The 21,057-nt window shown below is 36.4% G+C and overlaps 2 protein-coding genes across 3 annotated transcripts; one reads left to right on the forward strand and one right to left on the reverse strand.

Moving 5' to 3' along the window:
• Positions 1–6,835: 6,835 nt before the first annotated feature.
• On the reverse strand, positions 6,836–12,947 carry LOC116296499 (uncharacterized). Of its 2 annotated transcripts, XR_016121180.1 has the most exons (3): positions 12,744–12,947; positions 7,928–10,151; positions 6,836–7,276 (listed from the first exon to the last, which is right to left on the reverse strand). XR_016121180.1 is itself a non-coding variant. In XM_031704521.2 (2 exons), the coding sequence occupies exons 1-2, from the start codon at positions 12,783–12,785 to the stop codon at positions 8,478–8,480; spliced, it is 1,716 nt and encodes a 571-aa protein (XP_031560381.2). In that variant the 5' UTR covers positions 12,786–12,947; the 3' UTR covers positions 6,836–8,477. The 2 variants fall into 2 exon arrangements, 1 of the variants encoding a protein (XP_031560381.2); XM_031704521.2 differs by having other exon boundaries at positions 6,836–10,151.
• A 4,298-nt stretch (positions 12,948–17,245) lies between these two features.
• On the forward strand, positions 17,246–19,762 carry LOC116296508 (uncharacterized). Its single transcript, XM_031704532.2, has 4 exons — positions 17,246–17,329; positions 17,784–17,881; positions 18,473–19,050; positions 19,309–19,762. The coding sequence occupies exons 2-4, from the start codon at positions 17,785–17,787 to the stop codon at positions 19,516–19,518; spliced, it is 885 nt and encodes a 294-aa protein (XP_031560392.1). The 5' UTR covers positions 17,246–17,329; position 17,784; the 3' UTR covers positions 19,519–19,762.
• The last annotated feature ends 1,295 nt before the right edge of the window (positions 19,763–21,057 follow it).

Raw genomic sequence — 21,057 nt, forward strand, 5'->3', positions numbered from 1 at the left:
AAACAGTGTGTGGGATTGTTGATTATGTTTTTTTCTCAACAGTGATCATTACGCCGTGAATGAAGTGCAATGAGATGTGGTTTTCTTCCTTTGTATTGAATTTTATTATATCATAGTTGTTATTTGAAAAAATATAAGAATAAATAAATGAATGCATGCATGCACGAAGAAGCAGTGACTTCCTAGGATCATTAAATTGCCCCTAATGTCTGATTACAGACCAATTTAGAACAAATCCTCACATTGTCATAAACGCGTTTTTCAAAAAAAAAATTTCGTTTCAAACGAATTCCTAATTTTTTACGGCACGAAAAAGTTGGCAAAATGTTCGTGTCCACTCACTCTCGAAATTTCAGTACCGTGTTCCAGGAGCCTGAACAATTGTATAGACTTACGTCATCGGGATGATACACCAATTTTTTTGTGGGTCAAGAGTGCTGTTTTTAAAAGTTTCAAGAAAGAAAAAATGCCGAAATATTGAGCTTTTACTTATTGTACGAGTGTATCCAACTTGGAAGAATGCGCAAGTCTTTCACTTTTGGAACGTATCACCCCGATGACGTAATCGCACCAGTCCCCCTTACCCGCGGTCCTTATATAAAAAAGCGCGTTTTCAAAACTCATTTAAAAATCAGGAATGCATCCAATTTTGAAAAAAAAATGGATTTTTGCATTTTCATGAATATATCTTCAACTTACATAAGGTCTGTGATTATGAAATGGTGCTTCCTGCATCGTTAGGACAAAAATAAGATTAATCAAGTTCATTCTACTGAGCGTAAAGAACACGATCAGTTTCACAAGAGGGGCTATGGAGCCCTAGCAAAACAAGGGAAATTTTTGAAGTTAGGAAGGAAGGAAGGACGGAAGGAAGGAAGAAAGGGAGGGAGGAAGAAAGGAAGCAAATAAGCAAGTAAGCAAAATGATAAACAGATGAATGAATGAATAATTAAATAAATAATTAAATAAGGGTTGGATGAATAAAACAAACGAATGAATGAATACTAAAATGATTGCCAGTTTGAAGGAATGAGCGAACGAAGGAGCAAATAACGAAGGAATATATATGAAGGAAAAAAGGACGAAGAATGAACAAATGAACGAAGAAATAAATGAATGAATATATAAATGAATATATAAATAAAAAATTATTATTTAAATAAACCTACTTACAAGAACGTTGTCATACGAAAATAGAAAATTAGTGATTTAGTGGGATAGGAATTATACAGTCGACTCTATTTGAACGACCACTCTCGTAAGCGACCATCTCCCATAAGCGACCACTTTTTGAACTTCCCGTTTTGTTCCCCATTTAAACTCTGTAAAAAAAACTCTCTCGTAAGCGACCACTCTCGTAAGCGACCACTCTCGTAAGCGACCACTCTCGTAAGCGACCACTCTCGTAAGCGACCATCCGAGAGAGCCAGTAATGGTGACAGATCCTTTAACGATAAATTTTTTAAGGACATAGAGTCATTGGGTATTAAAAACCCGACGAAATATTGACAATTGCAGTACTGTAAACATATAGCACATTCAAAGTTTTGATTTAAACAATTTAATCGTTCATACAGTAGTTTTAACGCGTGAGTTACAAATTATAAATGGTTTAGGCTTCCTGTGTTAGGATTCCCATTGTTTGGGCTTCCTGTGTTAGCTTTCTCGTAAGCGACCATCTCCCGTAAGCAACCACTGGCCCCGAGGTGGTCGCTTACGGGAGAGTCGACTGTATTAAAAAACAAAAGAAGATCACTGAAGCTGAACTTTTTCTTTTGTCTTTTAATGTATTCCTTTCTCACTAAATTACTAATGTTCTAATATCGTATGACAACGTTCTTGCAAGTAGGTGTACATTAAAGAACAATTTTGTGGTTCAATCAAGAATATTAAAAAATTAATGAATTCTTTTTAAAGCTGGACCATAAATCATCTGTCCTTAATGTCCACTTAACACATGGTTATTACACTATCAATAATTAATAGGTATTCTATACTTTTTCAAATTAAGGTCAAACTTGAGGTTATATTCATAACAATGAGTTATTATTGCAACGTCCAACCATCTAAACGCCATTAGCTCACCAAGAGTCTCCTGGTCGTGTATTCAATATTCTCTTTTCTACACAGGTTTAGTCTCGCTTAAAAACTAGGCCAATCATTTGCGAACGAGTGAGAGATTTTCAACACGACAAGATAAAATTCCTATCTCCAAGCGGCCATGTAATATTCTGTTTATTATATAATTATCAATGAAGTATGTTTTGGCTTCTTCGGGCAATTCTTTCCGTGTATTTTTGAATAGCCATCGCAATGGTGTTATTTTCACATGTTATTTTCACGTGTGAAGATATCAATTTTTCGAAATAGAGAAAAATAGATATTTCATTGGTAATTATATAATAATGTATTATATTATTGTACAAGTCGACTATAAAGTAAAGATTGTGCAGCTCAAACAATTCCAGTGTTTTGAAATCCCATGGACTCTTTAATGGCTTCTTCTTATATAAACAAGGCTAAATTAGCATGCGTAATTAAGAGTTTGCGGTCTTCAAAAACAGCCGTAAGCATCTGCGAATGCGAAACTAGTGTATTTCTAACCGGGACTCGGATTTTTCCCCGAGTTTCCTTACTTTCGTTGTGATACACTGAATGATATAGCAGCGAAAGTATTCTACACCTTGGCATAACTATGATTTGACAAGGCATCTGCAGATGGAAATACGATATAATAAAGAATGTCTGTTTTGGAAAGATGGAAATATAAAAGTAATATACGTAATAAAGGAACTTGTTTGCGGACGCAAAGAGCGAGTCTAAAGCGAACGAGCACGGAATAAAATTCTAATTTGTGTAGGAGGCACAAAAACGTTGTCTTTCACATTAACCACAATATATGCATTCGGATATTAACCACATTGCCGATAAAATGCAGTTGGTAATGAATAGCAATTTAACAGGAAAGCGATATCAAAACAACAGATATTCGTAGTTAAGCTTAGTTTTTATCCCAAGTGATATTGTTTAACCCGACTATTGGGACGTCGCTTGGTTATTCATCGGTTGATTTTTTAAATCTCTATGTTGTAATTTCTAAAATTCTATCCTTGGCTTGTCTCCATAGGGAATTCCTCTTTGAATTTTGGCTTGATGGCGTGAGGAATGGCTGCCCAATTCTCCCGCCAAGAGGCTGATGTAAGAAGCGCTCGATGGTGCGCACTTTACCCTCTCAAACTATCAGTGCTCCTTATTACGGGTATTTATAGATAAAGCTACACAGAACAGAGAGAACAGAGAGAAGTCGGATCGAACCGTGCACCTCTAAGCTCCGAATGCCACGCAAAGGCCAACTGAGATACGCCTACGATACGTCGATATACGTTATCGCAGAGGGAATAGAGAGTTTTAGATTTCGTTTACGTTCACGGCAAACGTGAAACGTCAGTTGACCAGTAAAAAATTCTTTTAAATTACTGAAAAAGAATCGCAAAAAAGTCCAAGTAGTAGAAAAACAAAAGAGTATTTGCGCTTGGTGAGAACGTTTGTAAAAGGTAAAGTAAAATTATGGAAAACTATGAAAACGTGGTCACGTTTGCCATTTGCGGAGAGGAAAAAAAGTCAATCTAAAACTCTCTAGTAATTTCTCGGTCTCTCCGAGCTGAGTTGACCACATTCCCTGAAAGAAATAATGGGCCAACTATTTTTGGTTAGCATTTTTGGAGCAGGAACCGAGTATAATGCAGATTTCTCTTGCCAATTGAAATTGTGAAAAATAAAAAATTCATATTTTTATGGATTGTCTTCGCAGAATCATCGAAAATGCTAATCAAAGTAAAGTGTGAAATCCCAGCAGATGGAATTGGAATTTAAAGTTGATTTTTTCGTGGGGAGAGAAAGTTTGAGAGCCTGGATACAAACACTCGAAGATGAAGAGAGAACCAATAAACAACTCTACACAGCTATTGTATTAGGAGGTCCAGAGATATAGCCCATGAGAGGCGCATGCGCAGCACGTACCATCCGTGCTTCCCATATGTCACACTTTTATTTTACTGAATTAACCAAAAAATGCTTGTTTTATTATTTATCTTATTCATTTCTGTGGTCTTAGCTTATACATATTTAATTTGGAGACAATCTTGATGCCCTTAATGCAACGACGTCCCCCCAACTGGTAGCATACATATTTTTTCTTTAGTTAATGCGGTAGGCAACAATAAATATTTGATGCCAACCGCTATTCCCTAATGATAATGTCACTATTAATACTATTCACTTGAAACCTTGAAACCCCTTAAATTTTATAAAGCGCTTGTTCCTTAGAATCTTAATACTGTTAAGGTAGGAAGATATTATATGAAAAATTAAGAAAATGATTTTAAAATCTATATTTTTAAAATCTATTAAGAGGGTGCCAATGGGGGTATACCCAATTGTCAGTTAACTACTATTTTTCGGTCGAATGTCAGTTAACTGTAATAATCTTACAAGCGCTGGCTATGATATTAACCAAAATAATCAAATATTTCTCTTTTACTCCTACGAAGGACTAGCGTCCGAAACGTTGGTAAGTTTAATTTATCTTTTTATCATTACGGTAATCAAATGTCAGTTAACTGTTAACTACTAATTTAAAATTATTTGTCAGTTAAATACTACCATTCTTTTGGCCAATTTATTTAGAATTTAGAAGTTGATTTTTGAGGAGGGAGGAAAACCGGAGGACCCAGAGAAAAAATCTCACGAAGCACAGGAGAGAACCAACAAACAACTCTACTCACATACTCATCGGGACAGGATTCGAATTAGGGGGGTAGCATTGGTGATAGCCGACGCGTGTGATTCCCCCCCCCCCCCCCTTTTCTCTCATTCTTTGTAGCAGATATATCAAGAGCTAATAAGTAAATTGGTAATTTTAATTACTGATCTACATGTACATGTATGTTTACATCGATTGTTGAGTGAAAACAAGAGCAACTACGTACAAAAATAGTTTTTACCCTCCCCTTCTCTATACTATGCTTTCCTTTCCTTTCCTTTCCTTTCGTCAGCTTTGCTTTGTTTTGCCTTCCTTTCGTGTGCTTTACTTCGCTTTTATTTCCTTTCATTTCATTTCATTTCATTTTATTTCCTTTCCCCTCTCTTCTTTAAGTCTTACTTTTCTTTCGTTATCTTTATTTTATAATCTGTACCAAGAGAACATGATCTCTTGTCTGTACATTAAATGCGCCTGGCGGTGAAACATGCAGGCATAGACCTATGGTTTAGCATCATTATGTCGACTACATTATTAATTATTGAGGAAATAGAACAGAAAGCCTGATCCATAAGGATGATTAGTTTGCAATCGGAAACCAAATTATTGAATTAGTCGGTGAGACCATGATGAAAATGCTTCCTCGGTCAGACCATGAAAATAAATCCCTGAACAATTGTTAAGGAACTTCATGCTATCCCATTCAATCTAAACGAGCTTTACTACAACTTGCCTGGCCAGGGCCAGGTTGTACGAAGGATGGACGGATAAATCCTTATCCAGTGGATAAGTCGATGCTGTTATCCTATAAATTTATCCACTGGATAAGATCTATTCGTACGTGTGGGATCGCGCTATCACCACCCTTCGTGCAACTAGGTCATGAACCTTGTACACAGATCGACAACTTATCTGAAACTCTTCCTTGAGGTTCACTCCCAGTGTGACTTTCAATACATTAACTACGACACCCAACACACAACCCACATATGTCGATTTTTATGGAGGCAGAAAAAACAGAGAACCAGGAAAAAAATTCTCATGAAAAGGGAGAGAACAACACATCGAAAAAAAAGGTTGTGATAACCACGGTACGTAAATTAAATAATCGAGCCTGAAGCGAGTACGTAAAATGTGTCCTTTTAGCTGAAAAAATGATTGATTTTAGAGTCGTTTTTATGCGAGGAACATACAGTCCTTGATACATAGAGGATTTGAATCCTAATGTTGGTCAAACTGTTTTACGACCAACTCATCGATCTTTGTATTAATTCCTAAAGGACTAGTTTTTTAAGATGTTAACGAAAATACTTCGTAAGAATGAAACCACAACTTCTGACCGCGAGATCCACTTTAATAAAAAAAATGCAAAACTTGCAATATTGTTAAATGTGAGGTCATCTGTACAGTACGTACTCATAAAAAAATTATAGAAAAATAGATAAATATATAAAAATAATATAAAAAGATCTAAGGTTATATGAAGAGAAGAAAGAGGAAAAAAGGTACTGTTATTACGTGGGACTCGAACCCACGTCCACCAATTTTAATTAAATAATTAATTCCAAAATACAGAAGCAAAAAAACTAGTGCCTTCATGCCATACCCCGAGACATCCGCTGGGTCATCGTATGGACTTCGGACATGACGGCGATTAAGTCCCTCTGCCCTTGGGTGTACGGATTACGCAGGACTGTGTTCTAGCCGAAGCATCAGGGGAGAGACTAGCCGGCCCCCAGACCATATCTACAGCTAATCCCTTGCACAACCTGCCACGCACTGGCACATTGATTTGAAGTTGAAAATAATCTAGTCTATCTGGTCCTTTGTTGTCATGGCTATTGTTGTGCTAATTTCCTGAAATCGTGGCCCAGTGGAAAAAACTTGGCCTTCCAAGACACTGAGTCAAGCACGTTTGAGGGAGATTAGTACTTGGATGGGTAACCTGAAATCAATTTATAATTACCCTTTATTATTATTTTTTTTCTTTTAAGATTCTTGGATAGAAAAATTCCATGAAACTTCCTTGCACCTAAATTTAATGCTGATTTCAAATCATAATAATAATAATATCAATAATAATAATAATAGTTTATTATTTGTATTGCGCAATTTAACATGTTAATATGACCAACTGCGCATTACATATAGGTACACTAAAATACTAGGGATAAGATCTCTAAAAAGCTACAAAAAGAGTATATAAAAGATTTAATAACTAAGGTCCAGTTTAGACGTCGAATCCCGCACGCGCCGAATCCAGTGCAGACAAACCAAACATTAGTTTGTCCCTCTGCACTAGACCCGGCACGCGCGAATTTCCACGTCCAAACCGGGCCCATCACGTTAAAACAAATGGGAAACTAATTTGTAAATATTAAGTAAAAGGAAATCTAATTAAAAGCTAGTCTAAAAAGGTGGGTCTTTAACAACGTCTTGAATCTATTAAAATGTCTTTCGTTACGTATCTCTTGTGGTAAATTGCTCCATAACTTCGGAGCAGCCGCCGAAAAAAATCTGGAATGAAAAAAGGGGTGTCCCGAGGTCAGTCATTTTTGCGATATTCACGACTAAATACAGGACAAGGTAGTTTTGAAGAAAACTTTCTAAGCGATAAAAAACTCCCTATGAAAAGATTTAAAATTCACTAATAATCAACTTTAATTTTGACTTTATTTTTTCATGAATCCTAAATCATACATCTTTTTACAAATACGAGTGAAAAGATTTGGAAAATTTTGAGAAATATAATCTTAGTGAAAATAGATTAATAGAATATGAAGTAAGTACTTAATATTCTCTTGATTACTTATTACTCTTGTTCTAGACAATTTTCGTCTAAAACGATTGAGAAAAATGTACACTTGCCGCTTTTTTCTATAAGTAAAACCCATGCCATTTTTTTCAGACTGTCCTAAGTTAATAGCTTGATGAATCACAATATAACATTTCTTTTGAAACAACCGTCGAAAAGGATGTATACACAATGTTTGCAGTGGCTTTGCTAATGAGGGTCTGACTCACTAATTACACGCCTTTTTCTTGGTTTTGAACTAAGGGAGCCAGGAGAATTGCTTCTGCTGAAGACAAACTGATTATACACTTGAACTGGAAAAATAGGCTACAGCGAAAAAATCTTCCATCTTTACAAAAAAACTTTGAACTTACACCAGTAAGTTGTTGTTGCTAATCGTTGCTATAGTGATTTGAATCAGTGTTCAGATTGGTGGATTTAGATAAAAGCAGCAAAATGATTGGTCCACGTGAACTTTCCGATTACAAGTGTCCAATTACGACCAACTGTCGGATTAGAAATGTCCAATTACAACTTCCAGATTTTGATTAGTGTAAGATACAGTAGTTTCTCAACCAATCAGATATGAGGAAATTGTGATAGTTATGATTAATCAGGATACCAGTGACAAAAAGGCTACTTCAATGCCCGAAAATATTCTTTTTAAAACAAATCAATGAGCCTCACTCGCTCTAGGCTTTTCTTGGTTTTCATCTACGCCAAAAGGCCATAATTCCATTGTATTGTTATATGGTCGAAAGCGGCCACGTTGGTTTGTGAACAGAAGTGCATCTCGATTGCCTCGCGGCAGTGCAATACTTTGTTCTTGAGCGCCAAAGAATTTATCAATTGGCCACCAACTTGGTAACGGAAAAACTTGGGAACTACCATCGTAACAATGCTCCCCTTTCGAAGTTTGCAGTACTAAGGACCATCCATTTTAATATTTACTAATATGTTCCTATTGATTGTCAATTTAAAAATGTCCTTCCTCAGTGTAGTTAACTTGCCCCATTTCCACTCGTCCAGAACTTCTTTCCTATTTACGGCAATCTCCACTTCACAATCACTGAGATCACTTGGTAGTTCCTTCAGAACACATCCCACAGCCTGGATCCCTAACTCGGCGATTGGCTGTTCTCTTTCAAACTCCCCGCTTTTTAAACTACTCTGTTCCCCAGATGGTAAGTGAATGATAGCTTCCCATTGGAGCGGTGAGATGGACAAAGATACTCTGATAGTCTTGTCCCTTCTCCATGGAATAACACCATTAAAGTCGTCAAGAAATCCCCAAAATTCTAATTCTTCACGCAAACCTTGAGATAGGCTTGCTTGAGGTCGATCATTAGTTGCCTTTGTAATTTCTCTGACATAGAAGTTTGCTAATGATAAAGCCTTTGAAAACCACAAACATTTTCCTCTCAGCTTTTTGAGCTGAGATTGTTGAGTGGCAAATGACTCACTTTTAAGAATTTCTTCTCTGAGTTTTTTAAAGTTGTCCTTTTTTTCCTGGGGAACCGAGAAAGACTGAGTAGTAGAGTCTATGAGCATGCCAAGATGAACAATACTAGTCGAAGGCTCAAAAACGCATTTTTGCAAGCCAAGAAAGTACCCCAAATTTACAAGGATTTTACAAATAACATAAACAGCAGCTTTTGCTGCTTGAAGACTAAATTCAAGGTTGCGTTGAGCCATTGGGGTAGACCAGCGGCCTTCTTTTGTGAACAGTTCTCCATTCAAACGGTCATCAATGTATAGGGAGCAGGCGATTCCCCGACTCCTAAAGAAGTGAGTAGCGCCAAGACCAACGGTTTGGTACACATACGGCGCGTTCTTCCAACCAAATGGCAAACTTGTACAAACTAACCACCAACCTTCCCATTCAATCCCGAAATACTCCTGCGAGTTTGGAGAGAGTAGAATATGATGATATGCAGACTTGTCGTCAATCTTTGTCATGAACGAATTTTTATACACAAAATCAGGGACCACATCCAGCGACTCTAAGGAAAAGGATTTAGGATTATCCTTCATCCACAGGTTTAAATATCGTGCATCTATAACCAGTCTGGGCTTCGTTGGCTCTACTTTCATTGGAAGAACCAACCAAGGGGGCTTTACCTCTCCTACTTTTCCCCAAACCCGGAATGCTCCAGATTTAAGATTTTCCTTGAGAGTAGCAGTGACAAATCTCGGTTGCTCAGAACAGGATTCGTGATTTGGGATTTTTTTCCTGCGTGGATATGGTGAATTGAATCTCTCACCATTGAATTTGCCCTCGAAATATTGAAAGAACTTTTTGATATCCACTCCTGTCTGAACCCACTCCATAACATTGGCTTTGTCTTTGTAACCATCCAAGATTATCTCCCACAAGTCAGCGTGCGATCGTAACTCCCCTGCCTTAAACGTAGCGGGATCTCTAAACGAAAGTGCTTTCAAATTACCATCATTTCCTTTTAATACATGTTCCACATCGGCCATAACTTTGTCTACGGTAGAAACGTCTTCCTGCTCGTTGGGGGCTCCGTCATGGTACACCCATGTAACTTCTCTCTCTTGTCCTTTTTTCACTGCCTCTCGAGGATCGAATGTCAGCTGCGAAATAAAGACAGGAGATAAAAAAGTGATCGAGACCGTAGTAAAATTGGAATTTATCATATGATTAGGATTGTACGTGCGCGCTGATTGGTCGAAAATTGTACTTTATTAGTGAACGGAGCACAGTGGTGGCGCCATCCGTGCGCGCGAAGTGCTGCTAGATCCTGCGACAGTTTTTCTTTTTACGTAAATAAATTCAATACCGAAATAAAAGTAACTATTTAACAATTAGCCTACCAGGTTGAGTTTTCTATGAGTCAATGAAGCGTGTAGCGCCGAATCGACTTTTTGGTTCATACGAAACGAGAACGAGTAGTCTAATTGTTTTAGCATAATATTAGCTAATAATATAGTATTGAAAACAAAGAATGCCACTGAAAACTTTACTGAACAAAACGAAGGTCAACCGGTGGCACTTTTTTTTCATTCACCTTTGCAAACTCGACTCGATGTCTTAACGCGCAATATTTTGAGGCCGTTTAGTGGGTTTTTTCAAAATCCCCTCTTCTCTACCTAAATAATGGCTTGGTAGAGAAGAGCAGATTTTTAAAAAACCCACTAAACGGCCTCAAATCGCGCTGAAACCTCACCAGAAGACTTAACAAAGTAAAAGCAACAACTGCAGCAAGTTTTGAGGCAAATTGTTGAGTGAAACATTTTATTTTCGTAACTTTATTATAACTCCCATACATTCCCTTATAAACCATACACAGGAACCTTGTTTGGGCTGCCTGTGCGCTCGCTCGTTCGATTTCAGATACTTCACCAACTCGTGTGAAAATCCCGTACGAGTGCGCTTTCCATGAAGTAATCTCTATTTTCACACTGTGTTTTACTATGAAATAATAATTAAGCTATCTAATGTAAGGCCGTTTTCATGACTTTCTATGATGAGCTTGTTCTTCTGCACGAGATTCTTCTTCGTTTAATTAATGAGTCTGAAGGCGAATGTTCTTGTCCTTTTCATCACTAGCTGCGCTTTCGAAAATGTTGTCTTTTGGATTATGATTCCAATTAGTCAAAAATGCTTTGAAATACAAAACCTACGACAAGAAATGCACACTTCAACATTACAACTAAATTGCTGGCAAGAATCACAACAGTCCTCGCAGTGCCGGATTGAAATAATGGATTAGGTCCCGGGGACTTTTTGGCGCTCAGTGACAGTCAAAGGAGGCCCGCAAACATATTTTCAAAAGCTGAATTTAAAAAGAAGAAGAAGTAGGAAAAAAAAAAAAAAAAAAAAAAAATTAAATAAAAATAAATTGCACCACGACAAACAGAAACTCATGAATTTTATCATTTCATAGTAAAATTCAGTAAGCACTTTAAGGTATCAGAATATCTTCAAGATCTTTTTGCTTTGCCTTTAACAAGAATACTATCATGTTTCTTGAAGTGCTCGAAAAAAGTCAGCTTTACACAGTGTATTTTTCAAGCGACACGTGATACGTAGCCACAACCCCAGTCAATCATTTTAGTAACACAAGCAATGAATGACAACTGTCAAACTGTAATTGATCGTTTTCTCAAGGTTGGGTGCACATCCAAATTTAAGGAACTTGACGGGCAAGGATACCAGAACAGAAGCTTCATAATGAGAATTATCATACATTTCTATTAGATTTTTCAGTAAAAAATTTTCAAATCAATTATGGCATATTCAAAGGAAAAAAAACATTATAAAGATGGAGACTTTTATGGGCATTTTATGACTGGTCTGTCACAGCCAACCCAGTATAAATATTATGAGCTATCGAATCCGTCAGTAGTGTATTGCAAACACGTCTGACTAGGAAAACTCATTGAGACAAATATATTTTGAAAATATAAATATGTTAATTAAAATGAGTTTTATTTTTATTTTCAAAATTTTCAGTTTTATGGATGGCGTAATATTTAGAAATATAAATAAATATTTTAAAACAAAAATTTAGATAGATACGTAACGAACTCGAACCCGGAAATGTGTATATATGTTTTTTATCGGCCAAGCTTAAATTTGCTCGCTAATTTGTGTTATTATAAATTTTAAAATGTTCCTATATCTACATCTACATTTTATTGAGTTGATAAAATCGGTAAGATATCACATCAACTATAAAACAAATTAGCTATATATAAATATAAAAAATACTTAAAATATGTAAAATGTTAAAAAAAGCCCCGAATCATTAGTTTTGAATAAAGCTAAAATGTAAATATCTGCAAATCACGAAATAAATAATAATAAAACATATAAAAAATATATTCAATATTATGAGATCCTTATACTTATACACTCTCTCGGTTTTCATTGGAAAACCACGCAAACACCGGATTCATAACCATCACGTAACGGGAGTATTGTATGAAAATAATCGAATTCCAAATCGCTTCGTTCTGGTGATGCCAAACGATTTCGAAATCACGAGAATGAATATCTAGTTTTGGTGCGTTTGTATATCTAGGATAGAACTGGAATGTAAGAGAAAGATCAAAATCATAGCTAGATATATAATATTCATAACTATACAGGTTATAAATGATTTTAAGAAATAATAATAAACGATTTTAAGCATAAAGAATACCAGCCTTGCCATTGTTTACCTCCGTAGCCTCACTGTCCACTTCGCTATTGTTGCTCGCCATTTCTTTCTTTCCTTTCGTTGGGTTCGTATTTGAAAAGCTGAAATGTGGCTTTTAAGGTATCAATATTTGTACTGAATTTCGAAAGAACCTAATCTAGGCTTCAATTCGAAAATACGAAGGAAAGAAGTAAAAATAACAACAGACAATTCCAGTAATCGAAAATAAGACGCGACAGCAAAATAAATAATTCATGAAAACTTGTCTTGACTCGTCGAAAATTACGTACTGAGGAGGGGTTCTGAACTTCTTAAGTGAAGCTTTAATACTAGGATACGACGGAAGAGTAGTTAAATGTAAAAACATATTGAAACATTTATAAATATAAATATATCAAGAACATGTATCTTGACTAGACTCCACTCAGAAGGAGTTTTGAGCTCCCGAACTAAAATTTACTGGAAGAGATAGGAAGAAAAGTCAAATGTGAAAGCTTAACTAAAGACAAACACTAAGCAAACAAATGTATTTTGAAATCTAGAACGTGTTTTGACTCGTTGAAAATCACTCCAGTGGTTATGAACTAAGGTTTACTAAGAGGAAGAAATTTAATTTACAGCTGTAAATAAAAATTAATTGTGAGAGTGGAAAGAAATTATAAAACGCTATGGTACAGAGTTTTTACCAATAAGAGAAGAAAACAGAGGATTTTAATTTTGTCAAAAAAGAAAATCTTACTAAAGTCGGACTTAATAAATGAATAATTAATTCATAAAAACGGTTGAATTGTCTTGATATTGACCGTTAACAATAATAATTAATAATAATCTTTAGTGTGACGATAAATAAGAATCTACAAACGTGAAACTTTCACAAAAGTAAGAATACGAATAACAGAAATACTACTAACAAATGTTATAAAAGCTAGATTATTGAAATGTGCTGTGTTTTTCGTAAGCTGTCAAAGTGCCAAGTGCTACGATCAAATTTCTGACTTGATTTTTTTTGCCTGCTTCGAAATACCTTTGATAGGAAAGTAAAATCTCTCTTCCCTTTTTCAAAAAAAAAAAAAAAAAAAAAAAAAAGTATTAAATGGTAAATAATTCAGAATAGATTGAATGCTTGGACATACAATCACAAAGTTCATAAGCACAATATTTCGATGACCAAAGAAAATAACCAAAAAAATCAAAAGAAAATCAGAGTTTTGAACACTCTTCAGACTGGTCAGCTGTCTGGTCTCGGATGCCTCTTTCACTCACGGTTGGAAACTGCGTGGCAGCGATGTGCGCAGAAGAGCAGTTTTCGTATGACTGTAAAAAGCTTACGTAACGAACACGGTCGTATCACGGCAATAAATAAGCTAGACCAATCCCATTGCAAGAAAATTTACTCTCCATCCAGTCAAATGCCCGAAACACGGCATGAACAAGGCGCGGACACGGTCACTGAACTGTAAGACCAATCATATTGCGCGAGAAAAAATCCCCCAATCAAAAGTCTAGAAAACATCCCGGCGGCGGCAAGACACATATACGGCACCAACGTTTTTACATAATGCGAAAACAGCTCTAATAGTAGTCTGAAAAAGTCCTACAAAGTATATAGTGTTAAGCTTTGATACGTATGTAATCAAGTTATGTTGTTCCTTTTCCGTTTCTTAGACACTTGGGCTCCCTGTGTTCACACACCACAGGTAGCCCGCTAAAGAAACAGACGAGAAAGGCTCGAAGCGCCTGCAGAGGAGGCCAAAGTCGATCCGCACATTAAATTGTACCCTCAACTTGAAAACGAGGACGGGAAACAACCTCTATAGCTCAATTTTTACTTTTTCTCTACTTGTAGAATCTTCCATTTGGTAGGGAAACCCTCTTGTTCGAAAAAAATGACCCTTGGCTAAATGGCCAATTGTTTTTCATCAAAGCGCTTCTGTAACGTCTTGTCTGAGCATGAGCATCTCTGATCTTACTGACCGCCTGGCGCGGTAAGACTACAGCCAATTATTGCCTTTGAACGCACGGTAAAATTAGTTCTCGTACAAAATGTAAAGCTGATACAAGTGACTTTTCTCCATGGAAATACTAATTAGTTTGAGTTTTTACTTTAAGATAAAACGACCCCATCCAAAATGTGTCTCGAACCAGAAAATAAAAAATAGGGTTAAAAGGTTTAGATGATACTAGCACGGGTTTCGTATGACTGGGAAACGATAGATCTGACAGTATTTCGTAGCCTTACTGTAGACGTAACGTACGTGTCGTACCGTATCCGTAACAACGCATTGCGATTGGATGAGTTATTGGAAGACAATGGGAGGTCATTTCAATCTTACGGCATGTCGTACAGTACAGTGTGCTGTGAGCCACTATATATGTTTCTCACTCATATGATCATGTGATAACCATTCTTATGGGAAGCCATTTCAATGTCACGCATGTCCTACATTGTATGTAAATCAGCACCGTACGTACGTTTCTCACTAGTACTGATATGATGACCGTTCTTATAAGAAGACATTTCATTGCTACGGCATGTCATACCGCGTGAAGTGCCAGTACCGTATGTTTCCCACTCATACGAAAACCACTCTGAACAACCACAACAAAATTATTAATTGCTTGTTTAGTTTTTAGAGTAGAACCAGAACCCGCCCAGTTAGACTGGTCTTGTCGATGTCATTCTACGAGCTTCCATTGACCTGATCTCGTTGCAACATGACAATAAAACACTACAAAATATAACAAAAGCACCTGTTTCTCACAGGTACTACTTATCCAAAAACATCGACATTTTTAGATGTTTATTTGATAAATTTGTATTATTACTCAAAATTACTCATTTGATGGAATTTTTATGTTACCACGTGTTTCCTTGGCATTTCTTCTCGTTCCCACCTACTGCCGCCACAGTCATAAAGCTTCTAAATGTGACATGACACTGTTCGTTTAAAAAATCGATCGGACCGTTATATATATGGTTCCAAAATTCCAAAAATAAAAAGCATTTATATAAAGAATTTGAAGAATAAATGGTTTGAACCCAGGTGTTGAAGCTTGTTGTGAAGTGAGTTGTTGTTTCTGGGTGAGTGTAGTCTTGAGAAAGACTGTTATTGGTGATTAGGTTGTCGAAACATCAGTCACAGGTTTTTCTTACTATACCACAGTCGTCAATCGGACGATCACACTTCACAGCCATTATAACGAGTTCTTTTCCCCTATAGCAAAATTTGCTATTGTGTTTTGGTATAATTCACGTCATTAATACCGTTTTTCACTTTATTTTAGTGGTTTTCTGAACAAATTGGCTCGTAAATGCTTTTCCAGTTTAGGAGAGCTCTATTCGATCGTGTCTGGGAGCCGCTCTTGACATTCAGGTTTTCTCCAAGCCAGTTTACGACTGTTTCAGAACTGCGATTATTTAACTTTATAATAGCCTTTGGTTGTCCATGGCATTAGTGAGAGTGGGCGTCTGAGCATATTAACTTACGGTATAACCAAATTTTATTTTTTAGTCAGCACGGATGGATGGATTTGAACGTATCCAGATTGGTAATCTGTGATGTGTGAATATCAACACTACTTGAAATTTCCTTTCATCTTTTGAGAAAGTACTTGAAATGGGTCAGTAATTTAAATGACTGAAACCACTCTGTTAGATAGCTACGGGAAGAAATGGTGATGGATTGTTATTTTTTATTGAAGGATAAAAGTGGTAGTGATGGTGATGGTCAGTCGCTTTGATGGTCAACGCCACGCCAAATATGGCCGCCTTTCCCGCCCTGGAAATAAAGATTAGAGCAACCATATTTTCCCATCAAAACTCCACGGTGTCGGTTTTTAAAGCCATTACTTCAACTTTGGAATTCCAAATCAAAAATGAAAAATAAAGTTGACTTGAAGTGTGAATTACCAGTTTTGATAGATAAAAACAAATATTGTTGATCATTGCCATGGAATTATAAACCAATGTCTGCGTATCAGATTGAATGGGCTTTTCACCTCTTCTTTCATTAAAATCCCCCCTCCCCCTCCCCCAAGGAAATGAAACAAAAATCTAACTGAAATTATTTTTTTTGGACACTTTTTATTTGTTATTTCAGCCTTTTTAAATGTTCTTATTCGAGGGTAGGGAAACATGGTGCTATGGTTCACCGACTATCACGTCTAGATAATAAGGATCACTGTCAAGTTTTGGTTCCAACTTGCAGGTAAAACCATCAAACTCAACAGGTTGTCGTGTCACGTGACCAAAACTCCATAACCAAATAACCCCTATTTTCTGCCTAAATTTCAAAATATATTCCTTAAAATCGAACAACGATCAAACAATAGGGTATTTATCAGCAAAGAAAGTTGATTTTGACTCAGTTTTCTTCAGCAGTAAGGGCAAAAAACCAGGATTTCTTACTTGTCGAGAATCAGTGAACGAGAAATTGCCTCAGTAAGTTTTGAATAATTCAGATGACATGAGTCGATGACCTGAAGCCTTTGGGATGACGATTGCCTTTGAATTATTGATCAATTCTTTGTTTCCATAAAACGTATTATGTGAATTTTATGGTTATTCACTTGAACAGAGGCCCGGTTTGGATTAGCTTCCGATTGAAGGTAAAACGATTTTCCTCTCTCCACCATATTTTTTTATATACAATACCTTTTCTCTTATGTAGATAACCATAAACGTTACTCACTTTAAGATCTAAGACTCAAGTTCTCAATTTTATGAAGAAATTTTCAATTTTAAATGCTATATTCACTTATGTTTGCCAAAAGCTACCATATTGGAATAATCAGAATTGGTTCATAAGCAGACCAACTTTGAAAATAGACGTTCACTTATGTGGCTTTTTCTAACCTTTCTGATTAGTGATAAAAACTCAACGATTTTTAAAACGTTTTAAAAACTCGATGAGAAAGCTTTTGATATTTGAATTCAAAAAGCTTTCACTCAAGAGTTTTTGTACTATTGTCGGTACCTAATATCTGGTTTAAACTATGATTAACTTTAGAAAAAAGACACGTTATAAAATCTTATTGAGCTAATTTATTTTATTGGCAACAGGATGGCCTCCAAACTTATATTTATCGCGCTAGTCGCCTTGGCATTATGTTTTTTGGTAGAAGCAGGAAAACACCCAAAAGCTAACAAAGTTAAGAAAGGTAAGTTGTCTACAATGACCCGTAAACTGTTTCTATATCACGTTACTTGCTTTAGGTTTCAGCCATTTTTTTTTACAACTAGAATCATCGTGGTTCATATCTTTATCAATCATATTTTATTATATTTTATTAGAATATAATTATATAAAAAGATCAAGTTAAATGGTGTCTGGGTTAGCTTGTTGATTGGCTCTTTCATTAAGAGAAAATTCACATAAGATTCATCTTAGAACATAGCAGGGACTTGCCTCATGATTTATTTACAACGATAGAGTTTTAGGAATCACGTGAAAGCTTGAAGAGTAAACAAACTTGTACCTGCTCAGGTTTTCAAAATAAACTGGATGTCGATTAATATAGAGAGAAAATAGCCTACGTACTGAATGAATAGTAATTTGATTGATGGAAGAAATCATTTAAAAAAAGTTTTTGTAAAAAAAATGAACATTATGAAGCCATACCTTTTTCCTCTTCAATGTCTAAATACGTGTCAAAATGGCGGAAAAATTGAAAGGGATAATGACTTGATAATGTCTGAAAAGGGTTTATTTAGTATTGTATTAATCCTTTTTGGTCTTTGACTGATTGTAGCATCAGCTAAACACAGTAAGGGATCAAAGAAATGTGTAGGTCAGTGTGCACCAGCATGCGCTCCCCCATGTGCTCCTCCAGTGATGATGCCAGCAGCTCCAGTGATGATGCCAGCTCCATGTGCACCACCACCTGTGCCCTGTGCACCCCCACCAGAGTGCCATACTTATAGCCAACAGGTTCACGAGACCCACCATCAGGCTCCAGCTCCACCACCACCATGTGCGCCACCACCAATACCTCCAGGTCCACCACAGGTCATCACCCACCAACATAATATTATCCATCACAAGATTCTCCCACCTCCTCCACCACCACCACCACCACCATGTCCACCACCATGCCATGTTAGCAATGTGCAGCACCACGTAAGCCACGAATGGGCCCCTGCCCCACCACCACCAATGGCACCCTTACCAGGACCACCAGCTCCACCCCAACGTATCCACCACGTACATACCATTGTCCACCACCACGTCCATCCTCCACCACCACCCCCACCACCACCAGTTTGCATGCCAGCCTGCATACAGACCTGCGCTCCATCTTGCCCCATACAGTGCTGCAAGAAGAACAAGGTAACTAAAATACCATTGCAATCGGAGAAATTCCACTAATAATTGCGATAATATAAAAAAGATGAAAAAATAGACGTCTCGAGGATGCACAGTGAAAAGTTTATTACGACACAACTTTTGTCGCTGAACGTTTTTTTTTAAAAAAAGGTCACCGCATTAACTATTACCTTGTACATGACTTAACAATAGGATTAAGTGCCTGTTTCAATTAAATTTAATGTGGGTTTCTTCTAAACCATTTTGTCTCCCATTCCTCAGGTGACGGGCAAGAAGGCTAAAGACGTCGAAGCCTCAGCTGAAATTGACGACGATGAAGATGATGCTAGCGCTGCCGTAGATGATGATAAAGAAGACGACAAGGCCGAAGACAAGGCTGAAGAGAAGACGGTAGAAAAAGCAGTAGAAAAGGAAGATGAAGAAGTTGAGAAAGACGATAAACCTAAAGCCCCTAAAACCAAGAAGAACTAAGTCACTTTTCTAGGTCAAAAATGTCTTCTACGAAGTTCTCACATTTTATCTGAAAGCGGATTTCGTTAAGGAATCCCTGTTTGTAAATGCTATCCCGTGTACATCAACTGTGTACGTATAAATTCTAGAAAGTTTGACAAACTAGATGATGTGTGCTGTAGAATATAAGTAGTCGTTTCGCTGGTTAACGGCTATAGCGAGAACGAAGTAATGTACAAATAAAACATTATTGTTTTACGAAAAACTTGAAAAGACTTTTTTATTGCTGGTTTTAAACTTCATCTTGATTTTTCAGTTCATCTCTATTCAGATCTGGTTTTGAGCCTGCATAAAAAAAGATGTCGGCGTCAATTTGTATGACACCAAAACATAGCTTATTGCTATTTTTCCTTTTATGTTCTATCAAATGTAAAGCACATTATTGTGTCTAACGGGAAAATTCTTAGATTTCTTCCAAAGTAGTTCTGAACTGCATTAAGACAATACAATATAACATAATCATCAATTTTACTTAGAAGAGCAAAAAAGGGGTAACGAGTTCTCCAGTTTTCCTCCCTTCGCAGAAGACAACATTTTAAAGTCAAGTTCCGATCTGCGAGCTAGCTCAGAATTCCACAGAGATATTTTCAGGTTGAATACAATTGAGGCTTTGTTGGTATAAACAAAGTACAAATTTGAGGGGTTTTTTTTGGTGTAAACAAACTACAATTTCTTTGTGTGTAAACAAACTTGACAAATTTGGTTTTTTTCTGGTGTAAACAAACTACAAATTTTATTTAAAAGTCGCCTCGCGGACAGGGGACAGCAATATTTCTGCAATAGGTGTGGACTTTTACTCAATATTAATTAAAGAACTAAGTTTATTCTTTGCTTTAAGCAGCTTTATATTAATACTGATTAAAAGTAGCTGTTAAAACAACTGAAGCTAAAACAACTGATAGCAACAAAACAATTGATAAATAATTGTTACCTAATGATTAGCATGTTGAAACTTATGGCAAAACTAACTTATACAAAATTCATATCTATTGCTTACAATAGTAGATAAACTATGTTTTCTCAACTTGGTTGAATTGGCTTCTAAAAGACTCTTTATATTAATTATCGAGCTGCAATTCACTAGTAGGCACTAGTAGGCAAAAAAAAAAAAAAAAAAAAAAAAAAGGGGAAAAAAAAAAAAAGGAATACCTTATCGTATGTATTCTTAATTCAAATATATATGTTATATATATGTCCCTTGCAAGAAATCGTCAAGAGCTCAAAAGCTTATTATTTATAAACTATTACATCGAAGCAGGTATTAGACCGAGTTTTAGTAATAACTGTCCTTCTATAACTACAACTTCTTGAGTGACTGCTGGCGAGGATCAGTAGATCATCTTGTGAAATAGGCTTCTAGTCTAGCCTGAACGTTAACAGACAACACTGACCTAGGTCTATCATCTATATTAGTCCAAGTCACCAGCGATTCAACGTTTAAAAGGATGTATTGCTCCTATAAAATTATGGCTTAACTTCTTTTTTCTATGAGAACTAACT

The sequence above is a fragment of the Actinia tenebrosa genome, unplaced genomic scaffold (assembly GCF_029948245.1).
Source record: "Actinia tenebrosa isolate PJP-AT-01 unplaced genomic scaffold, QUT_ActTen_1.0 PGA_scaffold4__44_contigs__length_22323623, whole genome shotgun sequence".
Taxonomy (NCBI): Eukaryota; Metazoa; Cnidaria; class Anthozoa; order Actiniaria; family Actiniidae; genus Actinia; species Actinia tenebrosa.